Source organism: Cinclus cinclus, chromosome 4, assembly GCF_963662255.1.
Source record: "Cinclus cinclus chromosome 4, bCinCin1.1, whole genome shotgun sequence".
In the NCBI taxonomy this organism is placed as follows: domain Eukaryota; kingdom Metazoa; phylum Chordata; class Aves; order Passeriformes; family Cinclidae; genus Cinclus; species Cinclus cinclus.
The window spans coordinates 57853373-57873680 of record NC_085049.1 but is presented as its reverse complement, the minus strand read 5'-3'; the positions used below and the strand labels follow the sequence as shown (position 1 = coordinate 57873680).

Genomic DNA, 20308 nt, shown 5'->3' with positions numbered 1-20308 from the left:
CACCTGCCTCTCCTGTACCTGGTCCAAGGACAGCCTGGAGGGAGTTTTTGTAGTGAAAAGCTGATTCAGCACAGCTGCACTGCTCCGGAAAGCAAGTGTTTGGGGGGTGGTATTCAGCATTAAGTGTGCTTTTTTAGCCCTTTTTTCTCAAAGACTATAAATCTGATTTTGTCCTAAAAAGGCATGAGCTACCCCCCCATCCCATCTTTTTTGAACACATTCTTGAGCATGTCCTACAGCAAAGCCAGAGGGAGACAGAAAACCTAGTCTCAGACACAGCTCTGTACCAAGTGCAAGAACAACCAAACACACTCTCGCCGTGGAAAAAAAAAAAAGAACTTGCTTTATTTGTAAAGTCTACAAAATACAGAGGAGTCGGGTAGGACACATACTGTAAGTCAGAAAATAAATAAGTGTTTTTTTTTTTTCTCTATATAAGATAAAATGTGATTTGCTTATATAAAATATAAAGTACAGCTCTGTACCAACATCCTGGCTGTGCCGAGAGGCGGAATGGCAAAGAGGACGTGAAAATAACTTATGTTCGTGCAATAAATAAACCCAAGAGGAGTTGGGGTGGGGAATGCCAACCAAGAGTGGCAGGCACCTCTCTACAGGGAATAATGGAGGCTGCAGCCGAGGACGGCTGGCGTGGCAATACCCAGGTAAGGGCAGAACAGAGGGGCAGGGGAATCATCTACAGCAGCAGATCCCGAGATAGAGCTGCCTCCTGCTCCCTCCCCTGTGCTGCTGTATTTAGCAAACCCAGCTCTTCTCCAGCCTTTTAGCCTGCTCAAGAGCTGGTTGTCCTACACCATGGTCCAAGCTGGAGGAAAACCAAAGGGAGGAGCCTACCTGCCTGCCAGGCAGCTCCCAGGAGCACAGATGCTCTCCGCCCCTACTTCCCACCTCCTGCACCTCCACCCTTCTCTCTGCCTCCAAATCTCTGACTCTGAGGGCTGGGAGCACCTTTCCATGGGCTTTGTAGGCGGTGGGGCACCGGGGAGGACTTGGTGGGGCCATACAAGCTGGCCTGTGCTGAGCAAAACAGTGTTTATCTCTGCTCCAGCTGCCTCTGCTTCCTTCCTGCCGGCACTGCTGCATTTCAGACACCCGGCCAGGCCGAGTGTCCCATCAGCAGGAAGAGGCGTCAAAGCTTGTGCACGTTAAAGATAAAACAGCACCACTGCTTCTCCCCTTTGTGGACAACAGCTTGGGCTGACCCACTCGTGTGTCCCAGCTCCCCCCTGCACAATCTCTGTTAGCTCTGGGGTACCCCAGCACCACAAGCCTGCCATAGCACTTTTCCATTCTATTCACCCTTACCAGGCATTAACATGCAGCCACTTCATCTCTCCCTCTGACCTGCTTAACCTTCCCTTGCCCTCTGCATCCCCAGAGATTTCAGACATGCTGCCACCTTCCTCCATGCTCCAGATGTGGTCCAGATTGTCTGCCCAGCGCTGATACCTTTCTATCATGCCTTCTTCCCCTGTACTGCAAAACCTCTCTCCTCTTTTCCCTCTCTGGCACGTGCTCCTGGGACTGCCTGGCCCACATTTACTTCTCCCATGCTCTCTCAGAAAAAAAGAGGCAACAGGCATTTTCCTACCAGCTTGGAGCTGTGGGATGCTTCTCCACTGCTGCCTGTGTGGGTTTGCTCTCTCCTGTCTGCACACCCAAGAGGGGAGGGGGCTATGAGGGCCACCAGTGAGGTCCTGTCCTCTACCCCAGCTCCCACACAGCAGCAGCCCTCCCTACCTGGGAGAGCTGGAGATCATGGGAGAAAGAGGATTTTGGGCACAGGTCCTGACAGGGAGGAGGTTGGGGAAGGGCTGGGAGGCAATTCATGGGGATGGCACCCCGGGGAGGACTGTGTCCAGCCGGGGGATGGAGGCCAGCACTAGGAGTAGGCGGCCTGGTTGGTGCTGGACTTGACGATGGTGATGACGCTGGCAGTAGCCACCTTGGCAGGGGGCCCGTGAGTGGCCACGGTGCGGGCGAAGCCCTGCAGGGCCTCGTACTTGCCACGGAGGGTGTCGAGCTCCAGGCGCATGGCAGCGTTCTCCCGGGCCAGCTTGTCCACCTCCCACTCCAGCTCCATCTTCTGCTTCTGCAGCTCTTCCTTCTGGCAGACGCGCTTCACCCGGCAGCTGGCAGCATAACCCCGGTTCTTCAGCGTCCGACGACGCTGCTTCAGCCTCGCCACCTCCTCCTTGGAGAGGCCCCGCAGGTGGTGGTTGAGTTCCCGCACCGACAGCCCCATCAGCTCCTCATCTGACAGCAGTGGAGTGTTCTCCCCCAGCTCCCGCTTCACCTGCCAGAGAGAGGGGTGGTTGCCTGAGATCCCCAAAACCAGTCCCCCCTGACTCCCAAGCTCCTGTTCCCACTGGTGCTCACCTTTAAAGCCTTGCTGGAGAGCCCGTCTGCAGCCATCCTTCCCTCTCTCTGGCCCTGCTGAGCAGCCAGGAGAAAAGCTGGTTACTGCCAGTCCCGTGTTCCTCACCTCAGAACAGAGAACACCAGCCCTGCTGGTCCCCTGCCCGCTGCCCACATCACCCCCACCCCGGGCCGCATGACTCATCCCACTCCTTTTAAAAAAAGCACATAGTAATAATATTAATAGCAATGATGACTGCAAGCAATAATAGTAATGGGACAAGGATGGACCTCCCGTCCTCCTTCATCCCATCACGAGACGGTTGGGATGCTGCTCTGCCCAAGGGACCCAAAAACACCCAGCCGCCTGCTGGAAGCCAAGCCTTCCCCGCGGAGAGGAAACACAGGCGAGATCCGCCCGAGGCTGAAGGGAAAGTAAAAGCAGCAGCCCCACCGAGTGACACCGTGGCGAAGTCACCCGGCCAGGACGCGCGTGGAGGTGCCGCCCCACCGCCCGGCGACAGCACCGCGGGTCTCGGCGCAAGGGTCGGCTGTCCCCAGGCTCCGGGGACGAAGGGTCGCGGCCACGAAGCGCGAGCGGGTGAGAAGTGGCCGCCCCGTGATTCAGCAGCCCAGGGGTGAAAGTCACGGAAGCGGTGCCTGCCCCTCGCCGATGGCCGGTCCCTCCCCGTCCCCGGGTTTGGAGAGTGAGGAAGGGTCCGAGACCCCGGACTGCAGCCCAGCAGCCTCTCCCCACCTCGGGGAGCCCTGGTCTCGCTAGGAGAGCCCTCGGAGGGACGAGGGGGGCCGGGACGGGGCCGAGAGCGCTCCGAGAGGAATGAGGGGCTGGAGGGGGGCGGCGGGAAAGGTGGAGCCGGGCGGCTGGAAGCTGATGCAATCCGGGCCGGGGATCCGCCGCCGGAGCCGGAGGAGCGGCGGCGGATCCCTCCAGGGCGGTGGCCGTGAATTGGAAAGAAGAGCGGACGGACCGGAGCGCGGCCAGTCGGTCAGGCCCCCCCGTCCCGTTTCCCCCAGCCCTAGTCCCGGTTCCGATCCCCGCTTTCGGCGGCGACAGCGAGGCCTCCAGCCGGTGCCGGACCCCGCCGCCCCCTTCTCCCGGCCGCCCCTCGGGGGGCCCAGCCGAGGCGGGAGCGGAGGGGCCGCTCCGGCCGGCGCTCACCTGGCGGCTGCGCTGGTCCCGCGGGGCCGCTGCCGGGTCGGGGCGTCGGGCGGCGCCTCCAACCTCGCTCCCCGCGATTACTCACCCGCGGATTCTTTTCATTCATAAAAACACAGTCATGCGGTGACGTCACCCTCGCCACGCCCCTTCGCCGCCGGGGCGGCCGCTGCCCTTAAAGCGCCCGCTGCTCTTAAAGCGCCCCGGGGTGCCAGCTCTCTTCGCGCGCTGCCGGCGCACACCGCACACGGCGGGGTGAATGCGGCCGCGCTCCGACAGCGCTGGTTTGCACTCGAATTTAGGGGCGATGCACGACCGATGAACGGCCCTGCCGGGAGCGGAACGCCCCACAGAAATGGGCCGCTACCGCTTTAAGCGGGGAGGCCGCAACCCTGTCGCCCCACCCCTCACAAAGATGGCGCCTCCCGCCCTTCCGCCCTCCTCCCCCGGCAAGCGGCGGGCGCGGCGTTAATCCCGCCCACCATGGCCCCTCCCCGGAAGCAGCGCAGCTGATTGGTCCGTCCCGGAGGGCGGCGCCGGCGATTGGCGGGCGGCGCGCGCAGGGTCCGTCGTGGTTTGCCCGGCGCCATCTCCGGATCCGTTCTCATCCGATTGCCGGTCCCGGGGCGGCGCTCCGGGTCACACCGTGCGTGGAAGGGCAGGGGCCAGGCGGAGCCAGTGGCCGCTTTTCCCTCGGGAGAAGCCGCCTGAGGCTCTGGGAAGATGCAGTTTTTTGGGCGGCTGCTGGACACCTTCAGCAGCGTCACGCAGATATTCTCCAACCCGTACCGCGTGAGGGAGGTGCCGGCCGCCGAGTACGCCGGTCACGCCTGCCTGCGGGAGGAGGGCAGGGTGGCCCTCTACAAGAACAGCCTCTCTCGCTCCTGGGACTGCTTGCTGGTGAACCCCCAGAGCCCGCAGGTCGCGTTCCGGTGAGTGACAGACCTTCAGCCATCCCTGCCGACGTGGGAAACCAAAGACCCCAAATTGCTGATGTCGGGGCCGCGGGTGTGGGGTGTTGTGTTGAAGCAGCAGGTGGGCTGGGAGGGGAGGAAGGCCCATGCGTGTGCTGGTGGAAGAGTTGCCGCAGAACAGCTCGTGGAAACAAGATAAGGTCCAAACATTGTCACAGCAGGCAGCTGTGATACAGTTCAGGGGATCCATAGGTCCACACGCATTTCTGCTCGTTCCTGTTGGTGGCTCAGCATCTAGAAGATGCTTCTAAGCAAAACCTAACATTGTTCGGGAAGAGGGGTGCTCTCTTCCAGTACCATCTCCCTGCTCCCCTTCAGCAAGGATGACACTAGTTGAACAAATAAAGGAAAGTTCCCAGCACTGCTGTTTGGAAAAGAGCTGTTTCCCTCAGATGCGTGGGTTTGGGGTTATTCCTTTGAGCAGGATGAACCCTGTGCTTGCCTTTTCTCTAGACTCTTCCAGCTGGACAACGAAGCAGACGCCGTGGTGTACTTTGAGCAATATGCCCGGCAGCTGCGCCCTTTCTACGAGAGCTCATGCCAGCCCTTGTCCCTGGAGGAGCTCCAGCAGCTCAGCGACTTCGTCCGCAGCTACCCCAGCTGGTCCCCTGCACACATTGCAGTGGAGTTTGGCCGCCGGGAGATGTTTCGGCACAACCACATCGTGAGGCAAGGAGCAGGGTGTCTCCATTGGGGGCAGTGCTCAGAAGGAGCTTGGGAGGGCAGGCTGGGCTGTATTAGAGTATCCCTTCCTTGCTGTGGAAACTGGTTGGTGGGTTTCAACCTGCTGCTGCAGAGTCCGGAGCTCTGGTGTTTAAAGTAAAGAGTTTAAGTGTCCTGCTAGAGACACTGGTTAGGTTGTTGCAACCCTTGTGGAGCAGATTTTTGGAGGGGGATTTTGTTCACTTTGTAAGTCATGAGAGTGGAGGGCTGTCTGGAAACAGTTTTTGGCCACAAGGCCTTGTTTTTTTCATGGGGAAGTTCTGCTGTGATTTAACCCCAGCCAACAACCAAGGTCCATGCAGCCTCTCCTCACTCTCCCACCAGAGGGAGTGGGGGGAAAATTGAAAGGGCAAAAGATAGAAAAGCTGGGTTGAGATAAAGGCAGGGAAAGCAAAAGCCATGTACACAAGCAAAGTAAAACAAGCAATTGAATCACTGCTTCCCAAGGGCAAGCAGGTGTTCAGCCACCTCTGGGAGAGCAGGGCCCCAGCACATGTAATGGTGACTTGGGAAGACAAACACTATCATTCCAAATGTCCCCCCTCTTCCTCCTCCTCCCTGCACTTTATATACTAAGCAGGATGTCACAGGGGCTGGAAAAATCCCTTTGGTCGGTTGGGGTCACCTGTCCCAGCTGTGTTTCCTCCCACCCTCCCCTGCACCTCCAGTTTCCTCAGCAGTGGGTCAGTATGAAAAGCACAAAACACTTTGGCTCTATGTAAACCCTGCTTAGCAATAACAAAAACATTTCTGTAGTGTCAACTCTGTGTTCAGCACAAATCCAAAACAGTCCCACGCCAGCCACTGTGAAGAAAGTTACCTCTACTTGAGGTAATTTTGGCTCTACTTGAGCCAAAACCAGCACAGGTTTACCAAGGATAGGGCAGACTGGTGACAAGTTAGGGAACTGGAGGGCAAATAGCAGCACCATCACCAGGTTGCTGACTGTAACTTGTCTCCTGCCTTCTTTGGGGCAGAGGGAGCTGATCCCATATGGAGGGCAGGAAAAGGAGCAGCATGTCAGGGAGAGAGTCCAGGGCAGGGCTGCTTATTGGCCCTTCCCTGGCAAGAGGCTGGGCTTTCCTGAACCTCATGGTTCACACCAGATGGGACAGAGGTGGAGGCTACCTCTATGTCAGCTCCTGGAGCAGATGTATGCCCTCCTCCTCCCCATGGCCATTTCCTGGGCCTCAGGCTGAGTCCTCTCTTGCAGCTGTGTGAACAGCACGGACAGTGAGGATGGCTGCACCCCACTGCACCTGGCGTGTCGCAAAGGGGACATGGAGTGCCTGCTGGAGCTGCTGGAGTGCCACGCGCGGGTGGACATCACCGACAGGAATGGGGAGACTGTGTTCCACTATGCTGTGCGAGGGAACAACCCCCAGATCATTGAGGTGGGAGCAGCTTCCAGTCTGGGAGAAAGTGGGACTAGAGTGGGTCTTTGTGTTGTGACAGAGATGGGAACGGCAGACAGGGGTTGAGAAAGTCACTTCCCTCTATTGAGTTATTGCTTGATCCTGATTTCAGCCTCTTATATCCCCTCTTTACTGGTGCTGTTTCCCATATTCAGAGTGCAGATTCCACCCTGCATTCGAACAAGGAGGTTAAGCAAGTTTCCTCAGAAAATAATCCTTCACTGCTATTTGCATCAGGCCTTCATCCTGCTCTTTCTCAGGCCCGTGGCTGTCCCTTCCCTCTTTCCTTCAAGCAGGGTGTTTGGTTTTGGGCACAGTGCTGCTTTAGGGAAACCTGTGCTGAGGCTGCCGTGGGGGATCGTGTGTTGCCCACAGGCTGAAGGACAGCTCAGAGCTGCCCTGGGCTCTCCTGAGCTGCAGGACCTGCTGTTTGAACTGAGTGGCCTTGCATGGGGGACAGTGACCAGAGCCTCAAGACAGAGACAGTCGTAGGTGTTCTTGATTGCTGAGAAATGCTGGACCGAGTGACGGGGTTTGTAAGGCGTGGGTGCCTTGCACATGGTTCCTGAGGTCTGTCAGCTTCCCAAGACTTGGTGCAAGCCTGAGACTGACTCTCCCCATGGCTGCAATCCCCACGTTTGCCTAATACCTGTTGTGACAGCTCTCCCTCTGCCTGCCAGTCTGTGTTGGTTGGTCTAATGCATGATGATGTAGGATGAGAATCAGGGCTTGTCCTGCTGTGCAGTGGGCAGTTAGGAACTTTGTATTAAATAGATATCGTCTTCTTTATTTTTCTGGCATCAACTTGGCTTCTTGTCTGATTGGTCTCATGTCTGTTTATTTGTTTTCTGTATTGATTCCTTGCTAAACCAAAGAAAAACTAAATTCCGTTCTTCTCATGTGTGCACCAGGGCTTGCAGGGTTTCTCCAGTGTGGCAGTGGGATACTTTTCTGCAACAAACCAGTCGGCACATAACAGATCTACAATTTACAGCCAGCAGGGATGGAGAGGACAGACATTGTGAGAAGTCCAGTGGGTCCAGAGTCTGTCCTCAGAGCTCAAGAAGAGGCAGTGCTCTTCCATCTTTGTCTGCCTATTTATTTATTTGCTGTCTTCTCATTCCAGCTCCTGGGCAGAACCCCAACTACTGGCTTGGACCACCTGAGCCATGAAGGGCTGACAGCTCTGCACCTCGCGTGCCAGCTGGGCAAGGAGGACATGGTTCGGTCCCTGCTGAAGTGCCGTGCCAGCTGCAGCGTCGTGGGCACGCTGGGCTACCCCATCCACACAGCACTGAAGTTCTCCCAGAAGGGGTATGTAATATCCCCTCTAGTCTGGGGACTTGTGTACTTGCTCAGGATTGCCCAGGGCTGTGCTCCGTAGGACAGGTCTCGTGTGTATTCATTGGCAAAAGAACAGGGACGTGCAGGTATGGAAAAGAAAGAAACACTTTCAGAATAAAACCTTTTTGTTCCTGAATTAATACCTTTTTCAGTATTAGACATCAGGAGCAAGACACAGATTTAAAAAGGTATATTTGTGAAATGCTTCTTCTCAGAATGAGCTGTAGGAAGATGATTGAGTGATGCTTAGATAGTATTAATTGCTGTACCTCTGTCTTTGAGTACTCTGATCCTAATAAGCTTTCATTTCAAAGCTTAGGTTTTCCAATCTCCTGTAGGCCAGAGATACTCTTGACTCTTAATAACACACTCTGGAAGGGAATCAAAAGAGGCACAATATTTACTCCCTGTTTTCTTTGGAGAACTTCAATTCCCTTTGTATATACTTTATAATACTTAATGTTCAGAGAGTGTCCAAGCTCTACAAACAGGGCTTTCAAGGCAGCACTATCAGCTGCTGGTAGCTGATTTTTTTAAAGTATTTTGAAAAGTACTTCCAACATCAGACACACATTTAAAAGCCCAGAATGAGCATAGGTCACTGAGGTTGCACTGGGGCTCCATCTCTTGTGCAGGGTTTTTTTAGTGGTAGCGGAGAAGATAGCCAAATTTTGTAAGTCCACCTACCCTGTTTTCTAGGCACCAGATATTGGTCTGTTCTCAACAGGTGTGGTTTTTCACTCATAGGGAGGTACACAGACTCTTCATTTAAGCAAGTGTTTAACTATTACAGTTCTATCCCCATGTTTCCATGGTAAGAGAGGAGAAGAGAAGAATTTCGCTTCTCAGGTTTGGAGAACTTCCAGAAATGCCATATTCCTGTATTAGAGAACCATTCAGATGTTGCTCCACAACTTGTAATTGGAGAGATTCTCCTGCTCCCAACACCATTGGGCTTGTATGCTTCCCATTGTGCCCACACTTTCTGTGAAGAGCAAAACAAAATTGTAGCTGAGGAACTCATGGGTGTTGCAGAGACACTGGTGCTGCTGCAGGGTTTCCTGAATTTCCTCTGAGCAGAAGGCAGGTGATTAAGTGGAGGTCTGGAGTCAAGACAGCAGCCACCCATCCTGTCGTCTCGCTGTCTTTCCCAGGTGTGCTCAGGCTATTCTTGAGGCAGACGCCAGCCAGGTTTGCTCCAAGGACCCACGCTATGATGCCACTCCACTGCACTGGGCAAAGAAGGCAGAGGTAAATAGAGCCAATCCATGGGGAGGGCCTGTGCTGCTGCCCAGCACCCAGTTAATTCCTTGTGTGGCTAACTTGTCCCTTTCCGAGTGCATGTGCAGAGCCCTGGGAGTGTCAGAGCCCAGCCAGCAGCCCAGTGTTTGATTCTCTTCACATTGTGCCAGTCAGTGCTGTTTACCACAGGGAACAGAGCAGCAGTACCTTGCAGTGAAATAAACTGGTGGGCTCATCCCTGGCTTGAAGCTGCCACCTTATCCCTTTTCCCTTTTGTTGGAGAAATTGCAGCACTGTCACTGAAGTACAATTGCCCCTGGAGGGAGCTCTCTTCTCAATACCTGCCAGTTTCCTGGTAGCACACAGATCAATGCCTTAGAAACTGCAGGGGAAGTGTGAGGTAGGCACAGAGTGGTGGCACGTGGGGGAAAGTCCATGTCCTGCCAGAGCTGGGCAGGATGGTGATATTCCATGCTGGAGCACCTGAATGGCGCTTGTTGCAGGCAGAGGGCATTGCTATTGCAGTGTTTTCTCCCCTCCTGCAGTGTCCCATTCCTCTTGGAAATGTCCTGTGGAATTTCAGAGCAGACTTGAATTTGCTTGGCTTATAAAAAGAAGCTCAAAAGGCAAAATTTTTCTTTTCAGTCTGCAAGGATCCTGGCCTGAGTAGGAACTGCTTTTTTTCCTCCATTTATCTCAGCCTTTCATTATAGTTGTGTATCAATCCCAAGGGATCCAGAGGCTGTGCAGCCACCAACTAGTTCTGTGGTAAAAGAAACCCCAGTGCTTGGAACAATCCAGCTGGCATCTGCCAGCCAACCGTACCCGGGCTCCCGCCTCTTCCCCTGTTTTGCTTGCCACAAAACCTGGCTGGTTCGAGTGCTCAGCTGGTTATCCTCACGACTGCTTTATCTCTTCTTGGCGTGGCCCCTGCACATCTGGGCTGGGCCCAGATGACGCGGCTGCTGCTGGAGTACGGCTCTGAGGTGAACGTGAGCAGCCGCACGGCCGACATGGCTCTGCACATTGCGGTCCAGAGGGGCCGCCTGGACTGCGCCATGGTCCTGCTGACACACGGCGCCCGCACCAACGCCCGGGGGCGCGATGGCAACACGCCGTTGCACCTGGCCATGAAGGTGAGCTCTCTGCAGAGGCTGCTGGGAAAGGAGAGGTGGTTTTCTTGAAGGGTTGAGACAGCAACAGAGTCCTTTGAAATTTGGGCTGTTTTGCGTGGTGTTTCCTTGTGGGTGCTTTGGCTCATGAAAAGGGGAGGGAAGGAATGAGAAATCATGTAGCGGCTCTTGACTGAGATTTCTCTCATCCCCCAGCATGACCACCTGGATATGATCAAAGCAATCATCGTCTTTGGAGGAGATGTCGAGATCCCCAATGATTTTGGGGAGACACCAGGATTGTTGGCAGCCAGGAGCAGTAAAGGTGAGGGAGCATGTCAGCAGCCTTACAGGGTGAGCCCAGCTTCCTGTCTCCCCTTGGTGGCCAAAACAGTGTCGTGAGGAGAGGTGAAAACATGCCACGCATGGGTGATGCTTCTCCAACATGCTTTTCCAGCTTCTAGTTGCTCACATAGTAGGCACTTGCTTTGCTAGCAGCACAGGCTTTGTATTAATAGTCCTTGATGAATTTCTCTTCTGTGACACAGAGATGGAAGAGGAAAAGCTGGCACACACTCCCTCCCTTTCAGGTCCCCGTGTCAGGCACTGCAGGATCACAAAGGGATGATGTAGCACTGCTGAACTGCCCAGGCACAGGCAGACATGGGCAGTTCTTCAGGGGCAAGAAGTGTGTGGCACACGCCCTTGAAGCTGCATAGCAGTGGATACTGCTGTGCATGAGTCCTGCTGCCTAGTGTTTGGGGAGAGATAACTGGGATGTGTTTTGCCCTTCCCCAGGTCATCCCAGAGGCTTTGTGAGGTCAGGCCTGCTGCGAATTAAGCAGAGCACGTTCTCCCATGGTGTGCACATGCACTGATTCTCTTTCTGATCTGTAACTCCCCCTTGGTCACCTAAGGTGCGAACCGGAAAGTGCTCTTAGACCTGCTGCAAACTGTAGGGACCGAACGCTGCCACCCACCACCTAACCCTGACTCCCCAAGCCTGGCACCATCTGCTGCCTCCTTCCTGGAAGGCCAACCTTCCTCGTGGAGCAACCTCAACAGTTTAGGTAAAGCCTTCCCTGGCCCTCTCTCACTCTTCTCACTTCTTGCTTCACAGTGCTGTCTCAGACCTCTTCTTCAGTTGGGCTGTGCTCTGGGAACTGTCAAAGCTCTCACTATCTGGTGACTCTGTGGTGACTCTGTCCTCATTCACCTGTTGCAGGATCCCATCTCTTTTCTCTGCTTTTCCTCTGTGTGTATTCTAAGCTCTTGTACTCAAAACATTTGTCTTATAGACCTGACACAATGTAGTTCTGTGAAAAGAAAGACTGATTCCCTCACATCTCTGGAAGAGGGGTCACTTAGCCTGCAGGTACTTTATCCACTGGGTCATGTGTAGAAGTGAAGATACTTGCTGGTCTGCCTCGAGCACCTCCCAGTGTTGTGCTGAGCCCAAGGGGATTTAGAAGTGTCACTTATTCAGTGACACTGGAGGCCAGCAGCTGGGAGAGGGAAAGGGTGAAGCCTGAGGATAAGCAACCTTGGTCATGGGGTTTGTTATGCATAGGAAAAATCTACCTTGGGACATAAGATTGTGTTGAATCTTGTGGTCTGTGCTGCCCAGACTGTGTGGATAAGGACGTGGGTCTATTCTAAGTGGTGGGCTTTCTGCCTTCAGAGAGCTCCAGAGCTCAGGAAGAGGCAACAAGAGGTGTCATGGACTGTGCAGCAGGGGTGTTGACTTGGAGGGTCATGAGAAGAGCATGCAAGCAGCTAACATCTGCTTGTGAACCACTTCTCATCTTAGGTTGGAGGTTTTCTTTGCAAAGGCTCTCCTGTGGGGCTAGAGGACAATCCTGGAATATGTCTGTGTCACCACAAATCTCAGTGGCTGCTGGCACCAGGACTTTCTTCTCACCACAGCCTGGTGAAGGCAACCCATGCTCAGTTTCAGCTCTGATGCAGTGACAGAGCAAAACCCTTTTTTATCATGGACTCTTGCCCTTGAAGAAGCTCCTCACCACGATTCATTGTTGTTCACAGCCACCTTCTGGCCTGGGTGCTGGCGGAAGTATGTAACTTCTCTCCCCCTGTTCTTTCTTCTTTTGGTTTCACAGGCTGGCTTCTCACCTAGCCTGGATTGGTGCCTGCACCCAGGGTGGCCTGGGTGAACGTCAGCTGAGGGGTAATGACAAGTCACCCTGTCCCCACAGGCCTCCTGCCTAGGTTACTTTGAGGAGTAGATTTAGGTTTTATCTTAACAGCTTGCAGTAAACTGCGTAGTGGGCATGCTGCTGGGCTCTGCCTTCTCTCACCCACTGTGCACATCATCTGCTTCTCCAAGTCCTGTCTTTTCCAGTGCATCTACAGCTGCCTATCCTAAAGGGTGGTGTTACTGTCCTTTGGTGTGGACTTAAATCTGGGGGGTTACCTGTTGGCTGTGGGTAAGATGGCTTGTGTCTCCTGCAGAGACCTTTATTAGATGGGGAAGGGAGTTGGGTATTCTCTTTATTTATGGTGGAAATCATTTAGCACACTGGTGATCTCTAATTTATTTTTTTTCCTTTTGCACGTTCACGGTCCTCTAGGGTACAAGGACCTTCTGTATGTTTCCACAACACTTGGACAATTGTTGAAGGCACCAGATGTTGTGGACATGCCCAGTGAGGCTAGAAGAAAGTAAGTGAGGAACAGCTTCTGTCCAGGCTCCTATGCAACTTGAAGGTGAAATCTGTGTGTGAATTCTCTCTTCCCACACCCATGGGGATGGCATCCTCAGAGCTGGCATTATTTTGTGTCCATCAGTGTCGCAGTTTTTCCAGCATCTTTTGAGAAATCTCTGTTTCCATAAATGACCCCTGTCTGTACTGCCTGGACCTGCAGTGGAGCCTGAGCTCAGGAGGTGAAGCCCTTCTCTGTCCCTCCCCTATGCTACTGGACACCCAACACTGTTTTGGGTTTGTTATTTCCCCATCTTTATACACTGCCCTGATGTTCACTCAGCTCCTCTGCACTGTCTTGGCAGTGCCTGCACCTTACCTCGTGTGGAGTGGAGGAGGAGTTGGCACTGAAGTGCTGCTGGCAGGATTTAGGTCTGTCTGCTCTTTTTATTTATGACACAATACGTATTACTGTGTAGTAAGGGACTTGGATGTGTTTTTGGCTGGTGTTTCTCTCTCTGGTGTAAAGGTTAGAGATGGTTATGCAAGGGCAAAGGATGTTCCACCAGCTCTGAAAGGGCTTATTGGATGTGTCTTATTTGCACCTAAGAAGGCACTGCTGGATTTATTTATTCACCAGTTACACTATCTGCAGCAATCTACTTACTGGCATAGTTTCCCGTCCCCAGGGCCACGTTCCCACAGAGTGTTCTGTGATTTGTAGTCTGTCCCACAGCTCCCAGTCATCTGTGTTTGTCTCTCTCCAGTCAGGACCGGCTCCTATGCTTGGATGGAGGGGGCATCCGTGGCCTTGTGCTCATCCAGCTTCTCCTGGCTATTGAAAAGGCTGCAGGCCGTCCCATTCGTGAGATTTTTGACTGGATTGCAGGGACCAGCACTGGAGGGATCTTGGCCTTGGCTATTGTACATGGTAAGGACATAATGGGTCCCTTCTCACTCTGGTGAGCCCGAGTGTTCCTCTCGGGAGCGGATGTGTGGTGGGAGCTGCCTCTCTGAGTTCCAACAGATCTTTTCTGCCTGCTAGAGGAGGCAAGGGATGTTCCTTAACGAAGGAAAGCCTCTACCTGGCTTCACGCTCGCTTTTCATGTCAGCTGGCTTTGAGCAGCTTTCTGGGTTTTTGGGGAGTGCATGGTGGCAGAGCTCAATGTTCTGTACTTTCTGTGCTCTCCACAGAGCCTTAGAGCAAAGTGATTGATACATTCTGGTAACGGGAGGCTGCTCTGAGCTCACTCTTCCTCTGTAATCCTTCCCAGTAGTGCTGCTGAGAACCAAGCAGATGACAGGCAGCTTGGGAAGGGGATTGGATTGGGAGCAACGCCTCCCGTCTCCCACTTGTCCTGGGAAGTCCTTGCTCTGATGTGCTGTTTGTTCTGCCTGCCTTTCTTCCCACTGCCTGCTCCTGCCAACACTATTGCCCATCTCAGGGAAGTCCATGGACTACATGCGCTGCCTGTACTTCCGCATGAAGGACATGGTGTTCCGGGGGTCTCGGCCCTACGAGTCGGAGCCCCTGGATGAGTTCTTGAAGAAGGAATTTGGGGAAAACACCAAAATGACAGATGTCCAAAAACCCAAGTAAGTCCTGCCTCAGGCTGTGCTGGTTGATGCTGTCCCATGTGTGCTCTAGACCTGTCTCAGCAGAGATGCTCAGCCTCTCCTTAGAGCGGATCTGGAGGAGTGTGATGTGCAGGCTATTGAAACCACAAGTATTTTTTTTTCCCCATTTTACTCTTGCTCTCTCATGTCCACTTCTTCAGGGTTATGGTGACAGGGACACTGTGTGACAGACAGCCAGCTGAGCTCCACCTTTTCCGAAATTACCCTGTACCAGAGACAAAACACTCCACTGAATACAAGACAAGTGCATCTTTCCAACCACTCACTCAGCCAGAAGGTAAATGATGGTACACAGAAGTCCAGCTGGTTGGTGGGGGAGGTTTCATCCCTCAGAGACAGATTTCATGTTCTTCCTCCCATTGCTCTGAAAATCAGCAAAGGCTCATCCCTGGTCTTGAGTTGTAACTGGGTCCTAGTGATGGTTCCCATTTGTCCTCTCTCCTCTTCCCTTGGCTTCTCTTGTACCAGGAGCAGGGGCTGGCTAGTAAGGTTCATGAGGAAAGGGGTCTGTTACAGAAGTCCTGCATACAGTCAGCATCTTTCCCTGGGCTCCCACAGAAAAACATAGAAAAGCCATCTAAGTCCCTCCAGCTTGCTGCCTTGTCTGGCACGCATAACTAGTTCACTATCAAAATAGCAGCAAGGGAATGGATAGGGAGTGAATTTGACCCAGGATATGTAGGAAGTGGTGAGAGCATCTTTTAAAGCCCTGCAGAGTCATCCTGTGCATCTGAGCAGAAGCCCTGCTGCTGTTGGGAGAAAGAGGCAAGGATTTCCTGGGGTTGCAAGCCATCCCGATTTGTTGGTAGAGCTGGGGTGCTTCTCGTGCACAGCAGAGTTGCTGCAAGAGGCCTTTTGCTCTCTGTCCCTTGCAGAGCAACTCGTGTGGCGCGCTGCCCGCTGCAGCGGTGCAGCTCCCACTTATTTCCGACCCATTGGCCGCTTCCTGGATGGAGGGCTGCTGGCCAACAACCCCACCCTTGATGCCATGGCAGAGATCCATGAGTACAACAAGACACTGATCAAAAAGGTGAGGGAAATCCTAGCCTTGACTGGTAGCTAGAGGTTTTTGGTCCCACTGAGCCTCTCTTGAAGAAGTGGGTATGAGAGTGGACGTATCTTAATGGGTAAACAAGTTAGCAGTGCAGCACCCTAAAAGGGAGTGTATGGAGGGGGATACGTGTTGGGAATAGTGGCTGGGAGGTGAGATACCTCTTCTAACAAGGGTATGAGAGGGGGACAGTCTCATCAGCCTCTCCTTCTTTGAACGAGGATGTTTCAGTTGATCATTGTATATGGCCCTTGATATGGCTCTACAGGGCCTTTTCTGCCTGAAAATAAATGGAGAAGACATGGATAAGGTACTCTGCAATGCTGAAGAGTGGATGCCTTCTGTGGTGTGGCTAGTTCTTCAAAAAGTTGAATAACCAGTGGCAGCTATTGCTCCCTGTAGCTGTAAGGGGAGGTGTGTTGCCAAAGTGACTGAAGAGTTGGACTGTTTCATGGTCATCTTGTCCTAGGACTCATCTCCAGGGTGGTCCCATGGGTTTGGGTGTGGTCAGGGGAGAAGGAACAGAGCAGTGCAACTCTTGCAAGTCCTGTGGGTTACAGCTGTCTCACCAGGCCATACTTAGGAGGATGATGGGGGAAGAATAGGCTGGTGAGCCTTTTGCATTGGCTTTCAGAGCTTCCTCAGGAAGCTGCTGTGAAAGGCATGCTTCACTTTCATTGTTGGTCATTGCAAACAGATCTTTTGTTTGTCCTCAGGGTCGGAAGCAGGAAGTGAGAAAATTGGGGTTGGTGGTCTCCCTGGGAACAGGCAAGCCTCCACAGGTCCCAGTGAGCTCTGTGGATGTTTTCCGCCCCTCAAACCCTTGGGAATTGGCGAAGACCGTCTTTGGGGCCAGGGAGCTTGGCAAGATGGTGGTGGATTGTGTGAGTACTGGGAGGAGGGGATGGTGAAAGACCCTTGGGGTTGCTTGCAGGGAGGGAGAAAAGGTTTCCAGTTTCCAGCTTCCTCCTTTTGGATGTAAATTCTGTTTCCTTGGAACTTCTCATCATGGATGTAGTGAGTAGCTTATGAATTGCAGGAGTACTGCAGACCTGAAAACCTGTCTGGTTCTTTGGGGTTTTGATTGTCCCAAAGGGACACTCATCCCCAAGGGTTATTCTTGCAGCTGAAAGGAGCTAAGGACAGGATGGTGGTCAGTGACTCTTAGAAACATTTGTAGGTATGAGTTTGTGAAACTCAGTATCTTTCCAGGAAGCATCTGAGCAACCTGGGAAAAAAAATTAATCCTGCCTCAGAAAACAGCAATTCATTTTTCTTTAGAAAAGCTTATTTTTTCCCACTGGGGAGATTAGTAAATACTAGAGAAGTGAGACAGTCACTAATTAAAAACAATAGTTGAGAGCTGTTGTTAGGAATGTGTTGCTGGCATATGCACTTGTGTGCTTCAGGAAAAAAATCATTACATTTTGTTCATGCAAACACTCTAAATGGATGAAAGATCAGAACTGAAGTTCTGACTATGATTTTAATGCTGTTGCTTTATCTCCTTTTTTAACTTCTTGAAGTGAGAAAATGCCCAGAGTCCTTTTCCTTCTCCTGTCTTTTATCTCAGGGCTCCCAGGGAAGCTGTCCCAGGATAGCCCAGTAAGCCTGAAGTAATCACAGACTCTGCTGTACAGGGCTTGGACAGAATGGATACAGATGAAATCCCAAGGAGCATGTCATTCAGATCATCCTGGGAGTTTTCTTGAAGCAATCCACTCTGTGCTGTGATGTTGAAGGGTCTGTAGGGTGCAACTCTCGTGTCCCGAGGATCAGGAACACTGTCTTTACATTAAAAATAAAGAAAAAGAAAAGCCGCCCAACTGTTGGTGGCAAGGATGCCCTTGCTCCTGGCTTTTATTATCCCTCTGGCACTTGTGCAGTTGGACTTGGTGCCAGGGAAGCCTGCTGTAGGCAGGGGAAGAGCAGCCAGGCTGTAACTGTGGTTCTGTTTCTCCTGCAGTGCACTGACGCAGATGGCCCAGCTGTGGATCGTGCCAGGGCCTGGTGTGAGATGACAGATGTCCCATATTTCCGGTAGGAGCTCCCTTTCCTCTCTCTTGCACAGACCTATTTTTATCCCTCTCGCTTCAGACCTGGCTGTGGCATGCATCATCCCAAGTGGCATCCCCTGCAGAGTCATGCCTGCCCAGACCTGCCCCCTGCACACACCTCAATGACAGGATGGAGCGTGCCCTGGCCCTCCACATGAGCTGAGGCACTCAGCACGGGTGGGTGCCCAACACTGGGCTGGTTAAGGGGGGTTTGGGAGGTGCATCCTGCCCCGTTCCACCCTGCACATCCTGTTTTAGACTTGTCCCTCATGTGCTGCAGTTGCTTCGCTGTGGCTCAGCCTTGAGCGTGACTGGGCCTTGAAGGAGGGGAAAGCCTCTGCTCTGCAGGCGTGACAGATCAAGGGCCAGCGAGCACCACGGCAGTGGGAGCCCCTTGGTGGAAGTGTCTTGCTCGGCAGGCTCGTGCCTGGTCACCTCCACGTCTGTGGCCAGCTGGTGATGCTGTCTGGCTGTCCACAGGCTCAGCCCTCAGCTGCACACGGAGGTGATGCTGGACGAGGTGAACGATGCTGTGCTGGTGAACGCTCTCTGGGACACCCAGCTCTACATTTACCAGCAGCGGGAGCAGCTCGAGCAGCTGGTGCGACATCTCTGCCGATGACTGACCTGCAGGTTCCCGTTCTGCATTCTGAAGGCAAGGAGCAGCAGACACTGAAATGGCTCGGATTTGCCCTTGAGCCAAGGCGTTGAGGTGGGGAGAGACTTGCAATAGTAGAGAGGAATTAATATTGAATAGACAACAGTGCATATACACAAGTATTCCCAGACACAGAACGTATGACCTATACGATAGCTGTGAAATGCTGACAGTTATCTTTGTGCTGTAACCCCATCTCTGCTGCCGTGCTTGGTTTTGCTGTCTTGCTCTCTGACCCAGAATCCAGGGCCCTCACCTACTTGTCTTGAGCTGTAGCAACTGGAATTCTGTTTGTGCAGTACCTCCACTGACAAAGCACTATGCACCTTCCTATGTCACAGAATGGGCCTAGGCCTGATAAAGCTTCAGAGATTGCTTGGCCCACTAGGCCCAAGGTAATTCTGAGTGTTTAGTATGGGGAAAGGGATTATTTTCCTCTCAACACACCCAGTTTGGAGGGAAGCAGAAATGCTGAAACTTTTTGCAGTAGACACCATGCAGAAAGTTGCAGCTGTCCTTGGGAGAAGGGCAAGCCTTTCCCCAGACAGTTGTCTTCTGCAACAGCTTATCCTTTTCCCTCTGAGATGGGCTGGCAACACTGTGCCTGGAGAGGGAGCAGCTTCCCCCAGCCAGGACTTAATTGTGCCACTGATTTGCTGTGTTACACTTTGCTCAAAGGTTGAGATGTGAAAGCCTGTCTTTACTCACATCAAGCTCAGTGGATGGGGAAAGAGGCTTGGCTTTGTAGAGATTTTCTCTTTATTCTTAATGTGAAACTGAAATGCTCTGAGATTGGCTCCCACCAAAGAAGCCAACCCTATGACAATGTGGATTTACTTTTTTATTACTACTGGAAATTCTGCTATGATTGCTACACCACTTGTTGTTGCTGCAGTATTTTTTGCATATTTATAAATATTTTATGTATCTATTTGGAAATGTTTTGAGGGGTAACCTGAAAAACTGAATTTTTAATGGTTTTCTTTTGAGTGAATGGACTGGCTGCCCGTTTCTGTGAGAAACTAACATGTCCTAAAATAAAGAGTGATTTGCATTTTGTTCCAATGTCACACAGTCCATGGTGGTCTTTTCTTTCTCTCCATCCTGTGAGTTCCCAGAGGGGATCTAGGCTTGCAGACTCTGAATTTCTTACAGGTAGAAAATCAGAAAAGGGGCTCCTTGAGACAGAGGATTTATACCCTTTGTCTGGGCTGAAGAGGTGAACAAGCTGTCCCTGCAGCCAGCTCTGGGAGCATGTGGGTGGCTGGTTACCCCACAGCAGTGGCAACCAGAGTAGAGAGTTGCAATATGAGGATCCTCTTGGAGCTGTCCAGGCCTGAAAAATAGAACACTGGGTTTTGCTTGATCCATCTCTTCCCAGGCACATACCCAGAAGAAATCACAATGGTAGCACTGGTCCCAGCTCATTTACTTCCAAGAAGTAAAACCAGGGAAAGGGTTGAGACAGAAGCCTGTTCCTGCTGTTAGTTTCACAGAGTAGGAGTGGGAGGGAGGCTAAGAGCCAGAGGGCTGAAACCTGGGGTGGGGGAATAGGGGCAGGGGAGAGCTGAAGTATGTGTAGAGCTTTCCTTGCGCTCCTCCCTGCTGCTCTTTGATCACAAGGTGATGGGGATCTCCTGACTTTCAAGCTGCCTTTGTGAGAGAGACCTGAAGATTTCCTCAGCACAGAGAGGCTAAGCAAGCCAGGTTGGAGCAGTGACAGTGCTGGAGGCAGTGATCTGTAAGGCGGTGGCTCGGGCAGGTGGCCGGCGCCGCAGGTGTCAGGACAGGCAGAGCTGGGTACCAAGCAGGCAATCAATAATGCAAAGAGGCTGTCACATGTCCTTGCTGGCTGTCGCAGGATTCCTCTCTCC

At 52.8% G+C, this 20308-nt stretch overlaps 2 protein-coding genes across 8 annotated transcripts; one reads left to right on the top strand and one right to left on the bottom strand.

The window, feature by feature from the left end:
- Positions 1-314: 314 nt before the first annotated feature.
- Positions 315-3857, bottom strand: MAFF (MAF bZIP transcription factor F). Of its 2 annotated transcripts, none has more exons than XM_062491334.1 (3): positions 3645-3857; positions 2401-2457; positions 315-2317 (listed from the first exon to the last, which is right to left on the bottom strand). In XM_062491334.1, exons 1-3 carry the CDS (start codon positions 3663-3665, stop codon positions 1904-1906), a joined length of 492 nt encoding a protein of 163 aa, XP_062347318.1. In that variant the 5' UTR covers positions 3666-3857; the 3' UTR covers positions 315-1903. The 2 variants fall into 2 exon arrangements, with proteins under 2 accessions (XP_062347318.1, XP_062347319.1); XM_062491335.1 differs by lacking the exon at positions 3645-3857 and adding an exon at positions 3560-3627.
- A 322-nt stretch (positions 3858-4179) lies between these two features.
- Positions 4180-19504, top strand: PLA2G6 (phospholipase A2 group VI). Of its 6 annotated transcripts, none has more exons than XR_009933172.1 (16): positions 4180-4488; positions 4984-5199; positions 6467-6647; positions 7795-7982; positions 9167-9263; positions 10208-10390; positions 10583-10691; positions 11284-11436; positions 12958-13048; positions 13797-13960; positions 14476-14626; positions 14809-14945; positions 15544-15698; positions 16436-16603; positions 17293-17759; positions 18257-18331. XR_009933172.1 is itself a non-coding variant. In XM_062492168.1 (16 exons), the coding sequence occupies exons 1-16, from the start codon at positions 4280-4282 to the stop codon at positions 18396-18398; spliced, it is 2418 nt and encodes an 805-aa protein (XP_062348152.1). In that variant the 5' UTR covers positions 4180-4279; the 3' UTR covers positions 18399-19504. The 6 variants fall into 6 exon arrangements, 2 of the variants coding, with proteins under 2 accessions (XP_062348152.1, XP_062348153.1); XR_009933171.1 differs by having other exon boundaries at positions 16417-16603; XR_009933173.1 differs by having other exon boundaries at positions 16417-16603; positions 17686-17759; positions 18257-18324.
- Positions 19505-20308: the final 804 nt, after the last annotated feature.